We start from the raw sequence: 13,662 nt of genomic DNA on the forward strand, positions 1-13,662 counted from the left end.
GTTCACAGATCTATGACTAACATTTGTTCCTCCCTGGTGGGAGGAATGTGCAAGCATCCCTTACTCCTTTACTCCTTGCAAACATTCCTACTCCTTTATTTCAGGGCGGGGCATCCAAAGGTCACTTGAGCTGCAAGGACAGCTGAGAGAGGGGAGTGGAAGAGTTGCAATGAGGAAAGCTTTCTTTAGATCACACTGTATGCAAGCTACATTATCTGGCTCATTGGTAAGACGAGTGTTGGCTTTCAGGTCACTTTTTTAGCTCTGACGTCCTTATTGCCAAAATGACTATCTTACTTTTGTTTGTAGGCCTCTCCTCTACGCCGACAGCAAATATTTATATTTTGCTTTTCAACAAAAGGCCCCAATATGGTTTACACAGAGAAATAAACATAAATAAATAAAGATGGATCCCTGTCCCCAAAGGGTTCACAATCTAAAAAGACAGATAGGCAACAGCCACTGGAGGGATGCTGTGCTGGGGATGGATAGGGCCAATTGCTCTCCCCCTGCTCAATAAAGAAAATCACCACGTCTATAAGGTGTCTCTGTGCTCAGTTAGCAGGGGCCTCCAGACCTTAGTACTATCACAGCGCAACACAGAATGCCATCTGATTGGCTCAACACTCAGCCCATTCCATCACCACTAGTCAATTGTCCCAAGCAACCATGAACTCCTAAATATAATAAACTCAATGCAGTAGCGTAATGTCGTTGTGGGCAGCCCTGGGATGACATTTTGGGTGGCTGCCCATCTTACCTCTTTACTGGGCTGCCTTGTGTCACTGTCTAATGACATCACCACACCAGCATGAGCTGGCACAGCGATGTTCTTAGACCGCGACACAATGTGGCTCGGCAAACAGAGGCAGGTAGGGCAGCAGCAGGGGGTGAATGACCAGACTTCTGGCAGGAGCCATGAAGGAGAGGAGGAGAGCTGGTCTTGTGGTAGCATGCATGAATGGTCCCCTTTGCTAAGCGGGGTCTACCCTGTTTTGCATTTGAATAGGAGACTACATGATGTGAGCACTGTAAGGTATTCCCCTTAAGGGATGGGGCCACTCTGGGAAGAGCATCTGCATGCTTGCATGTAGAAGGTTCCAAGTTCCCTCCTTGGCGGCATCTCCAAGATAGGGCAGAGAGAGACTGCTGCCTGTAACCTTGGAGAAGCCGCTGCCAGTCTGGGTAGACAACACTGAGCTAGATGGACTAATGGTCTGACTTGGTATAAGGCAGCTTCCTATGTTCCAAAGGCAAGTGGGCTCCATGCCTGGTGGTGGCGGCGAGAGGACATTGGACACCTAGTGTCCAGGCACCCTAAGAGGCAGAATGTGGAAGGGCGATGGGGGAGCCATCGGCAGCCCCCAGAGATGGGCAGACCAGGGACATTTGTGGGGGGCCCCCTTCAATTAAACCTACCCAGTCAAGGAGGCAAAATGTAGAACAAAGGACAAGAAGTAGGAGGATGAGTAAAAGTTAACATTTATTGATACAGAACTGATATTATGAAGGACATACATGGATGGACTTGGCAGCAAAGCCAATGTGAAGGCACAGGCCCATTTCCCAGCATGCCGAGGGAAAGGAGCCAGGCGCTACCAAACAAATAACACAATGGAGATAATTGTGGCATATGCATTTGTAACAAAGAACATAATACATTTCTATGGGATCACATCTAGTGATTATATAAATCCATATAGAGACTGCTGTATAAAAAAAACTTTGTAAAAAATATAAAAAAGTGTAAAAATGTGCATTTTAAAAGCATGGCCTGGACAGCTGGGCTGTAAACATTATACTGAGGGTGTGCTTGTGGGGGCGCCTGCGCCACAATGCCACAGACAGGCCCAGCAATGAGGCAGGACTTGTGTCAAGTGTTTGCCATTCTTGGTTTCTGGCTTCTGGTTTCGTTCTGGAGAGAGAGAGAGAGAGAGAGAGCGCAGAGGCAGGGCCCAAAACGGAAGGAAGCAGGAAACTAATGCCTGCAGTCAGCTTCCTCTTACCCTGGTTCCTCTGGGGTTCAGACCTGATGTCCCTGCTGCCAACCCTCAACTGTGGGAAGAGGGGTGGGCGGGTGGGAAGCCACAACATGACCTCCCAGCATCCCAGCGTATTCCAGACTCAGGTGGACTGCAAGGGGTTCTTTGAAGAGTCTCCAAGACCGGCGAGCAGGCTGAGACGCCGTGATGAGGCACCAGAAAAGCCCTCACGGCAGCTGCCACACCCGCTCCGGCTGAGCCTTAGGCTGGGATGACAGCTCCCCCTCCTGGTGTGGCTGTGAACAGCTCTTCCATTCCCTCTATTTGGTTGGTATGTGCAATCCTCAAGGAAGCTCACTGTGTTCAGGTTGCACCAATCCTTAGTGCACAGTTCTTCGTACAGTACATAGATGAGAGACTCTCAGGGGCTCCGTGTCTGTCTTTTGCCACCTCTTTGGCCCATCAGGCCCCTCTTCACTTCTTCTCTAGCTGTTCAAGCAGCGGGTTGGCTTCGTTCTCTGGCGTTTTGACACTATCTGTCCGCACAATGCAGGTGGGGCGGTGGCGGTTCAGCATCAAGATCAGCTGCTGCCTCTCCTGCTTCAGCTCTTCTATCTGGGCCTTCAGTTCAGCATTCATGAGCTCCAGGCGCTCAGATTCCTAAGCGGAACCAAACAAACAACCAGGAAGTTTTAAGTGTAAGACGCAGCCACAGCATCACCCAACTGCACCAAACAAAAAGAGGGAAAGCATCAGCCATTCACTGTATATTTTCCATCACCCTTATTGGATTCATGCTCAAGTGGTTAAACATTCACACCGCACGCAGAAAAAGAGCAGCACAGGGCTTCCAAGAAAAATGGATTTCCAGTTATATTTTACCCCTCTTAGTGAGAAGCTGTGTGGGGTGACACTTATATGCTTAACAGGACTGCTTGCTTGCTTGACAGACATTTCCAGTTATTTAAGCACAGCCCACCCCAATTTGTTACCACCGATGCTTAGGAAGCACCACCAGTTCACTCCCTGGCAGCATCTCCGGGTAGAGCTGGGAAAGACTCTTGCCTGAAACCTTGAAGAGCTGCTGCCAGTCAGTGTAGACAATACTGAGCTAGATGGACCAATGGTCTGACTCGGCAGAAGGCAGCTTCCTATGCTCCTTATGAATGTGCAGGCTATTTTCTGCCTTCAAATCTCTAAGTTGGATCTAATCTTTGTGGAGAGGTATGCATTGTGAGGCTGATTGTGGAGTCCCACAGAGTATAAGAGGACAGCAGCAACCAGGCAGACAGAGAGCAGAGGATGCGACACTCACCCTCTGCAGGAACTCTGTTCTCTCCTTCTTCTTGTTTCGACATCGAGCTGCTGCTACTTTGTTCTTCTCTCGGCGCCTTTTCCGTCTTTCCTCTTCTTCATCTAGCTAAAGAGAGACACACAACCACGCCATTACAACTGGGGGAAACAGAAGTCAACATGACAGCTTCCTTCTGAGAAGCTCCTGGCAACCATTTATATTTTTTGTAATTCTTCATGTATGCACATAGATAGCCACATTAGTCTTTTGTTGAGCCAGTAGAGAAAATGGATGGCACTTTGACACTAACTGCAGATCTATCTTTCGATCTATCAAATTTGTAGACCGCCCCAAACTCTGGGTGGTTTACAACATAAAACAGATTAAAAATGAAGACTTCAAAGCCATTTAAAACCAGTCTGGTTGAAAAACTTGGGTGAAAATATAAGTCTTTAGAGACTTTTAAAAAGTTGTCAGAGATGGGGAGACTCTTATTTCAGCAGGAAGTGCATTCCAGAGTCTTGTGGCAGCAACAGAGAAGGCCTGTCCCTGCAAAACCACCAGACGAGCTGGTGGCAACTGCCAATGAACCTCTCCAGATTATCTCAATGGGCGGTGGGGCTCATGGCGAAGATGTGCTCTTAAATATCCAGGGCCTACGCTGTTTAGGGCTTTATAGGTTATAACCAGCACTTTGTATTTTGCCCAGAAACTTACTGTTAGCAAGTATAGCTCTTTTAGTATAGGAGTAATAGGGTCTCTCCGAGATGACCCAGAGACCATTATTTTTAAAATTATTGTTTGTAATAATTACAAACAAGCATTAGCTTTCATGGGCAATGACTCACTTCATCAGACGTTCCATCTTAGCATCTGATGAAGTGGGTCAGTGCCCACGAAAGCTGATGCTTGCTTGTAAGAATTAAAAAAAATCTACAGTAGGTCTCAAACTGCCACCCATTTTTTCTAATGGATATTTCAGTCCATTCTTTTCATATCTCTGCAATCCCTTCTTACATGTGATGTTTTAGACCCTATCACTGCTGCCTTGCAGGGGCCATTTCGGCCTCCACTCACAGTTGTGCCAGTGCTCAGCTTTGGCCATTGTGGATGGGGATGATGGGAGTTGCAGTCCAACAATATCTGGAGATCCAATTTTGAGAACCCTGTCTTAGCCTGTTCCAACCCACTCTACTCTCTTATGCAGCAATGTCAATATTTCTTACTGCCTTTCCCATCCCCTATTCTTATTGGGGTTTTCTGCTCAAATCTCACAGACTTGCAACCTGATCTTATGCAAGTTTATCTGGAAGCAAGTCCCACTGAGTTCAATAGGGCTCAGTTACATAGGAAGCTGCCTAATACAGAGTCAGACCGTTGATCCATCTAGCTCTGTATTATCTACACTGACTGGCAGCAGCTCTCCAAGGTTTCAGGAGGAAGTCTCTCTCAGCCCTTCCTGAAGATGCTGCCAGGGATTGAACCTGGGACCTTCTGCATGCTCTACCATTGCGCTATGGGTACAGAGTTGGGTACAGTCTGTGGAAGAAAAACTTCCACAGACTTCTGGAATTTAAACACTAAAATATTGCCAAGAGTGCTCTCTCTCTCTCTTTCTCTCTCTCTCTCATACACACACACACACACACCTGGATACCACCAAATTCCTGCCCCCATATGAATGTCTCATTATTCCAAAAGTTAAGTGTTAGAAAGTTCATAAGTTTAATATTTATATTGGTTTTTATTCCAAAATCAATACTTAAAACATGGACAGAGAGAGCCACCAAAACAGTCTTGACCTGTGCCCCAAACAAGGAATCTATCTGTCAATCATGCACTAAGGAAATATCAAATTAATCTACATTATTCTTGTAACTGACAAATATAAGCCTACGCTTCTGTTAATTAAATGATGTTTTCCATTCTTAAAATACTTTCATCTCCAGCAAACTAGTCCTTGCTATTTGAATGGCATTGCACTTGCTGTCAATGGTAAGCTAGGCTAGTTCATCTCTTACTATTCCACCACCTCTGGGGTGGCGGACCAATAAGGATAGTTTCCCCCTCTTTGCATGAGGATCTGCTCGATTTCCAGATGGTCCTGGGGGAGCTACCAGCAGCCATGGCGGGCGACATTGTTGATGCCCGGGTAGATCTGTGGTATAGGGAGACTATCTGGGCTGCTGACACTGCCATTCCTAAGTGCCCTCTCTGTGTTGGTGGAATGCTGTCAGCCCCATGGTTTACCCCAGAGCTTAGGATGATGAAGCCAACTAGACGATGGAAGAAGACTCATAGCAAATCTGACCAAACTTAGGCTGGAACCCATTTGAAAGACTATTCTGAGGCAGTGAAAAGTGTTTTTGGGCTATCAACCTGTTCCGGGTGGGGCTGCACTCCCTCTGCAAACCCAGGTCTGAGGTCTGGGGTTCTCCTGGGCCCAGTGTTGCTCCTGGATGTCCAGATTGTGGCCACGGCCAGGAGTGCTTTTGCTCAGCTTTGGCTGGTCCACCAGCTGTGCCCATTTCTGGAGAGGGCAGATGACCTACAGTTACCCATGTCTTAGGCACGTTGTGTTTGGACTACTAATGCACTCTATTTGGGCTTGCCCTGGAAGAGTATCAAGGAACATACGGTACAAAATACAGTATAGCTTCCAGGCAGTACTCCCTGTAACAGGGATTCCCAGATGTTGTTGACTACAACTCCCATAATCCCCAGCCAAAAGCCACTGCAAGGTTCTCACAGGGACCGTGGCGTGGGAGCATATTACTCCCATCCTTAAAGAACTTCACTGGCTGTTTGTTTCCAGGTCCAGTTCAAGGTTTTGGTGGTTACCTTTAGAGCCCTCAATGGTTTAGGTCTCACATATATGGAGGACTGCCTTTTCCTCAAGTGACTGTCCACCACACAAGATCAACAGAGGGGGCTCTGCTTCACGTGCCAACACCAGGGGATAGCGAACTTTAAACCTACTCCCCAGACCCCCATCACAGTCCCAGTCCAGACTGGGAGACCCTGTGTGTAATCTTTGTCCTGGGGGGAAAATGCTCCCATCGGAGCTAATTTCGAAACCTTTTCCCAGGGCAAACAGCACTCATGTAGGGCCTGCTACGGCCTGGTTCTGCCATTGGGGTGGGGTGGGGGTTAAAACCCCCTTTTCTCCCCTGCAGCTGGGAGAATCCAAATCTCTCTCTCTCTCTCTCTCTCTCTCTCTCTCTCTCTCTCTCTCTCTCACACACACACACACACACACACACACACACACACACACACACTCTCTCTCTCCACATGCTATTTAAATAAGAAGCAAGTATGCAGGGCCCATGAGATGATTAAAGCCACATCTAGTTCGGCCTGCCAGACATCTGATTTTAACTGGAGACTTCCTGGCTCACAGCTTGCACTTCTTGGTCACTAAATTAGCTCTCTGTCATGATTATGCTTTAGTTGATCAGTCTATTGAACAAACAGATAAAAGCTTGCAGTTGTACAAATACTGCTTCTCCCTTGAGTGAACAAAAGTCAACTAGCTCTCCCTTTTAGCAGTTTTTGAATTCCCCAAGAAAGAGTCTGCAGAGGCTTAAGACACATATTAAAGGCATTTACAAGCACTCTAGGGATGTCTCCTTTCCCTTCCCCCTGCTCCATGGCTTTTGACACAAACTGAGAATACACCTGAGTATGCGCCTCTCTCCCAGTTCCCCCAGAGACCTTCCTGCTTTCCCCACCCTGCTTATTCTCCTGACAGGCTTTTTTAAAAAAGCCTGCCATTTTTCTCAAGCCATTCCCCTCCCATTCCAATTCCACTATCTTACCTTCTTCCAGGCTATCTATACTGTACTCAGATGGTTTTCTTGCTTCATAATTATCTCCTCTCAGCCAAAGAATTTTCATCTTCTCATATTAGCTTCATTCAGACATTATAAAATCCCCTGCTAACTGAGCCAAGAGGCACCTTTCTAAAGTGGCGATCCTCTTTATTTAGCAGGGGGAGAGCAACTGGCCCTATCCAGCGCCAGCACAGCATCCTCCAGTGGCTGTTGCTGGTGTCTGTCTTAAGTAGGGATGAGCCCAGACCGGTCCAGAGGCCATTCTGAAGGCCTCCAAACCGGTCCAGACATGAGGGCGGTTTGGCGGTCCAGCACTGGTGTGTGGGGCTCTTTAAGGGCGGGGGTGGGTGTACCACCCCCACCCCGCCGCATTTCCCCCGCCGGCGCATTCGTTTTGAAAAGCTTTGGGGGCGGCAGGATACCTCCCTGCCGCCCCTTCCCCCAGTCGTCGGCAAAAGGCTTCAAAAAGCCTTTTGCGCATGCGCACATCGGGCACGCGCACGTCACGTCTCTACAACGCATGCGTGCACGTGACACGGAGACTTGACGTGCGCGTGCAACGTGCGCACGCACAAAAGGCTTTTTGAAGCCTTTTGCCGACGACTGGAGGAAGGGGCAGCAGGGAGGTATCCTGCCGCCCCCAAAGCTTTTCAAAACGAATGCGCCGGCAGGGGAAATGCGGCGGTGGGGGGAGTAAGTACACCCACCCCCGCCCTTAAAGAGCCCCCCCCCACCAGTTCCAGACCGCAGCTCTGCAGTTCCGTGCACATCCCTAATCTTAAGTTTCTTTTTTTAGATTGTAAGCCCTTTGGGGACAGGGAGCCAGTCTATCTATCTTTCTAGATGTAAACCGTTTTGGGAACTTTTGTTGAAGAGCGGTATATAAATATTTGTCGTATTCGTGTCATATGTGTAAAATCGCCCCACTGTGGCTGTGTACAACGGGGTGAACAGAGAGGAAGTCCCACCCCTGTTTCAATCTATCGTAGAATAGTCCAGTCTTGCAAACATGGAAGTGCCCACCATCATGCTGCTGACTGACACACTGATTGACATGGCGTGGGTGGGACTTCCTCTCCCTTTGCTCCACTATACACAGCTACAGTGGGGCGATTTTATAACATCTGAATGAGGCTATATTCACACATACACATATTCACATTGGAACTAATGATTTTTAGCAGGGCTCTCTCTCACTGGAAATCTTTAAGCAGAGGCTGGGTTGCTGAGGATGCTCTGGCTCTGGATTCCCTGCATCTAGCAGGAAGTTGGATGAGATCGCCTACAAGGCCTCCCTCCAGCTCCATGATTCCATAGCTTTCACCAAACCATCACTATGGTCCTATTTAGATGATACATCTGACTGGCCCCTCCATTACGTGAGAGAGAGAGAGAGAGAGAGAGCGAGAGAGAGCATGCACATGTGCATCTCCTCCCCACCTGGTATGCGTGTTATCCTGCTGCCATGTATAACTGGGTGGGCCGGTCAGACATATGTCCAAAGCAGCTCACTGAGAGGTTGCCTGAATCCTGTCAACTGCTTGAGCAACTAGACACAGCAAGGGCATTCATGAACTTTTTGCTGTCTTTTGAACTTTTCTGATTATTAACCCACTACTTGGTCTATAAGATCACCGGAGTAACTGGCTTTGTCACCTATTTAAAACTGCCCAAGTGGCTTTATGCAGCTATTTTAGAAAAGAGTTATGATTCAGAGAAGGAATCTCTAATGGGTCATTAGTTCAAGGTGGAAAAATGGCAAGGGGGTAGTACTGGCAAGGCAGATATCACTGCTTACGGACAGCTAAAGAATTCACCTAGAGAAGCTAACTCTTGGCAAAACCTGCTCAAAGCTCACCTCACTCTTCACCGGCTGAGGCCTCTTCCCCAGTTTCACCTCCAGGAAATGCAGTGGTGAGATCATGGCTCCAATGTTGCGAATGTCAGCATACTTCAGCTCTTCTGCTGTCAAGGTGGTACCAGGTAGTCCTGTCAAGGGCCCAAGACCAGGCAGAGCACCTGCTGTCACAGATGGGTCTGGGATCTGCCCTGGCATCATAGCAGGACACACAATCCCACGGCCTGAAAAAGAGAAACAGAAACCATCGGTCACTACAGGAAGTTGAGCAATGACAATTAAGCAATTGCAGTTCATCGTTAAGGCTTCTCAAGAGGGAGTGTAGTTCAGGGACATCATGATCTGTTCGTCTCTGCTGAAGCATCTTGTCACAGGCAGGAAAACCAATCCATGCCAGAGGGGGAGCCATGCCCCCAATGTGATGAAGAAGAAACATCCGTCGTCGAAGATGTCACTCAGGAACAAATTACACATTATCTTAAATCAGGGCTGGGAGTTGTTGGACTACAACTCCCATCATTTCAGCCACAGTAGTCCCTAGTCAGGGATGATGGGAGTTGTGGTCCAACATCTTCAGAAGGACCAAAGTTGTGCAACCCCTACAGTGAGGCTCTATCAGGAATGGCAAGTTGTTGTTTTTTTAACCCTTTACTCCCACATTATGGTCCTGATGAAAATTGCTGTCCCTGCTCCAGAGCTGCTTCTGAAGAGAAGCTGCCATTAGCATCAGCAGTAGCTTTCCTCCTGGAACAAATAGCAGCTTGTGGCAAGGGTTTCATCAGGACCACAATGCAAGGGGGAAAGGATTAGACCTTTGTCCCTGTGAGCACAGTCCTGATCAGAATCCCATATCTGCCATTTACAATAAAAATAAATGAATACACACACAGGGTCAAGCTACATGTTCAACATAACATGAGGGGCAGTGTGGTGTAGTGGTTAGAGTGCTGAACTAGGACTAGAGAAACCCAGGTTCAAATCCCTGTTCAGCCATGAAACTCACTGGGTGACTCTGAGCCAGTCACTTATCTCTCAGCCTAACTTACTTCACAGGGTTGCACAAAAGTGACATAACAGTAGGCTCCTTGGCGGAAAAGAGGGGTATAAATGCAAACATTTTTTTAAAATAAAGCACACGAAGCTCCAGCAGAACATGAGCTATTATTAAGAAGACCCATTCATAGGGTTGAACCCTATCACTGTGAAATAAACTGCTGAACAAAGAAAAATATAGGATGCCACAGTAAGAGACTGCCTGAGATAACACATCATTCAAAGCAATGGCTGCTCAACATGGTGCATTCTGTGTGTGCTCACAAACCCATACTACTATCCAATCAAGTATGAACAAGGCTGCTGCAATAATTATTGAACTTCTGTGCCAGAGGGCAAGAGAACTAATGAAAGTTGACTCTAAACAAAAAGAAAGCAGTGGTTACCTAATCTATGAGCCAGCCTATTCAGCATATTTATGACCTCAAGGAGGAAGACGGAATAGAGAGGAAGGTAGCCAATTACGCAGATTATTTCTGACTAAGAAGAATGGAGTTACTCCAGATGAAACGAAGGCAAAAAAATCACCCTGAACGTAGGCTTATTGTTTTATTGATATATCGCCTGACTCCAAAGGCTCTAGGCGGTTCGCAAATCATAAATACGACGAAACACAATAAATTAAACTATTAAAACAGCCATGAATAAAACAATTTAAAACATTCAAGGATTACTAAAAGCCAGGCTTTAAAAAAAGTGTCTTAAGAGTTCCTTTAAAGGCTGACAAAGATCATCGGAGTAACAGAAGTAACTTTTGTCTCTGGACAGTTAACAATAACATAAAGGAAAGGAAAGGTTGTGCGATCGAGTCAGTGTCAACTCCTGGCGACCACAGAGCCATGTGGTTTTCTTGGTAAAATACAGGAGGGGTTTACCATTACCTTCTCCTGCGCAGTATGAGATGATGCCTTTCAGTGCCTTCTGATATCGCTGCTGCCCGATATAGGAAGGCACTGAAAGGCTGCTGCCCGATATAGGAGTTTCCCCTATATTCTGGGAAATACACCAGTGGGGATTCAAACCCACAGCCTCCTGCTCTCTAGGCAGGTTGCTTCCCTGCTGCGCCATTAGGTGGCACAACGAGAACATAAAAACAAGTTAAAACATACACAAGAATCTAAAACTATTTATTTATTTATTATTTTAAAATTTATGCCGCCCTTCCAAAAGGCTCATAGGGTTTACATTAAAACAATGATTGTTTACATTTAGACAATCTAAAAGTCAAAAACAGATTAAAATTTTAAAAATGTAAAAAGCTGAAAAAGCTTAGATGAAGAGCTGGGTTTTCAAGTGCTTTTTAAAAACTGTCAAAGATGGGGAGGATCATATTTCAGTAGGGAGAGTATTCCACAGTCCTGGGGCAGCAACCAAGAAGGCCCATCCCTGTGTGGCCACCACCAGCCGAGCTGGCAGCAACTGGAGATGGACCTCTTCAGACGACTTCAATGGGCAGTGGGGCTCATAAAGAAGAAGATGTTCTCTTAAATACCCAGGGCCTAAGCCGTTTAGGGCTTTATAGGTGATAACCAGCACTTCGTATTTTGCCTGGAAACCTATTGGCAACCAGCGTAGTTCTATCAGCAAAGGAGTGATGTGGTCTCTCTGAGATTACCCAGAGACCAACTGGCTGCTGTATTCTGTACCAACTGGAGTTTCCAGACTATATACAAAGGCAGCCCCACATAGAGCGCCTTGCAGAAGTCAAGTCTGGAGGTTACCAGCATATGTGTACCACTGTTCTGAGCACGTTCATCTCAAGAAATGGATGCAGCTGGTGTATCAGCCAAAGCTGACAGAAAGTCCCTCTGGCCACTGCCTCAACCTGAGATACCAGGGAGAAGTGTGGATCCAGAAGCACTCCCAGACTGCGTACCTGTTACTTTGGGGGAGTGTGACCCCATCTAGAAGCCTCATCTGGAAGCCAGTCACTTATCTCTCAGCCTAACTTACCTATAGGGATAGCTATAGAGAGCGCATTCCATAGCCCAGGAGCGACTACACAGAAGGCCAACTCCCGAGTCACTGCCAGACGGGCTGGTGGCATACAGACGGACCTCTCTCGATGACCTTAATGTGTGGTGGGGATCATGCAAAAGAAGCCGCTCTCCCAGGTAACCCAGTCCTAAGCCGTTTAGGATTTTAAAGGTAATTAACAGCACTTTGTATTTTGCCCGGAAATCTATTGGCAACCAATGCAATTGTTTTAAAACAGGCATAAGGTGGTCTCTCCAAGAAACCAGGAGGACCAATCTAGCCACTGCATTTTGGACCAACGGAAGTTTCCAAACAACACACAAAGGCAGCCCCACATAGAGCACATTGTTGTAGTCAAGCCTAGAGGTTACCAGAGTGCGCCACAGTTCTGAGATCATTTTCTTTGAGGAATGGACACAGCTGTCATATAAACTGAAGTTGATAAAAAGCGCTCCTGGCCATAGCCTCAGCCTGAGCAACCAGAGTGAGGCCTGTGTCCAGAAGCACTCCCAAGCTATGTACCTGTTCCTTCAGGGGTGGGGAGTGCAACCCCATCCAGAACAGGAAGATCTATCACATCCCTCAAAGTATGACCCCTTACCATGAGTACCTCTGTCTTGTTTGGATTCTGCTTCAATTTATTATCCCTCATCCAGTCCATTATTGCCTGTAGGCAGGCATTTAGGGAGGCTATGCCATTTCCTGATGATGATGTCATGAAGAAATAGATTTGGGTGTCATCAGCATATTGATGACACCCCACTCCAAATCTCCTGATGATCCCACCCAGTGGTTCCATGTAGATGTTAAAAAGCATCGGAGATTGGATGGAGCCCTGGGGGGCACCATACAATAGCTCTCGTTTCAGAGAGCAACTATCTCCTAGCAACACCATCTGGAGCCTACCTGAGAGATAAGAACGGAACCACTGCAGTGCAGTAGCACCTATTCCCAAATCCCTCATACCATCCAGAAGGATACCATGGTCAATAGTATTGAAAGCCACAGAAAGGTCCAAACGAACCAACGGAGTCACACTCCCTCTATCAATTCCTTTGGACAAATCATCCATCAAGCTGACAAAGGCTGTCTCCACTCCATAGCCTGCTTTAAAGCCAGTTTGAAATTGATCTAGATAATCAGTATCATCAAAAAATACCTGGAGTTGATCAGCCACTACCCTCTCAATTACCTTGCCTACCCAAGGGAGGTTGGAGACTGGCCTATAATTATCTGTCACTGAGGGCTTTAGGGCAGGCTTCTTAAGTAAAAGTCTCACAATTGCTTCCTTCAAACATGGAAACATCCTGCCCTCTCTCAGTGAGGCATTTATGATGGCAATTAGGCCATCTCTAACAACATCCCTGCTAGATGTTATAAGCTACGTTCGGCATGGATCCAAAGGACAAGTGGTAAGCTGAATACCTCCAAGGAGTTTGTCCACATCCTCAGGAGTCACTAATTGAAACTGAGTCATTCTAATTGAACCAGAGGAAATACTGGACATCTCTGCAATTGACCCCAACATAACCGCAGAGTCCATTTTTATTTTATTTATTTATTTTATTTGTTAAATGTGTATACCGCCTTTCATTAAAACAATCCCAAGGCAGTTCACATAGAAAAATTAAACAAGACTATAAGTTGGCTCAAATGCAAGAG

At 46.7% G+C, this 13,662-nt stretch overlaps 1 protein-coding gene across 2 annotated transcripts in view; it reads right to left on the minus strand.

Annotated features, from left to right (window-relative positions):
- Positions 1-1,466: 1,466 nt before the first annotated feature.
- JDP2 (Jun dimerization protein 2) overlaps positions 1,467-13,662 on the minus strand; it is a 34,739-nt gene continuing 22,543 nt past the window's right edge. For both annotated transcript variants that reach the window (XM_053285853.1, XM_053285852.1), the window contains exons 2-4: positions 8,971-9,194; positions 3,298-3,402; positions 1,467-2,642 (exon numbers count right to left, since the gene is read on the minus strand). In XM_053285853.1, coding sequence (XP_053141828.1) covers positions 2,457-2,642; positions 3,298-3,402; positions 8,971-9,171 — 492 coding nt within the window. In that variant the 5' untranslated portion in view covers positions 9,172-9,194 and the 3' untranslated portion in view covers positions 1,467-2,456. The remainder of the gene's footprint in view (positions 2,643-3,297; positions 3,403-8,970; positions 9,195-13,662) is intronic.

This window comes from Hemicordylus capensis, chromosome 1 (assembly GCF_027244095.1).
Source record: "Hemicordylus capensis ecotype Gifberg chromosome 1, rHemCap1.1.pri, whole genome shotgun sequence".
Classification (NCBI taxonomy): domain Eukaryota; kingdom Metazoa; phylum Chordata; class Lepidosauria; order Squamata; family Cordylidae; genus Hemicordylus; species Hemicordylus capensis.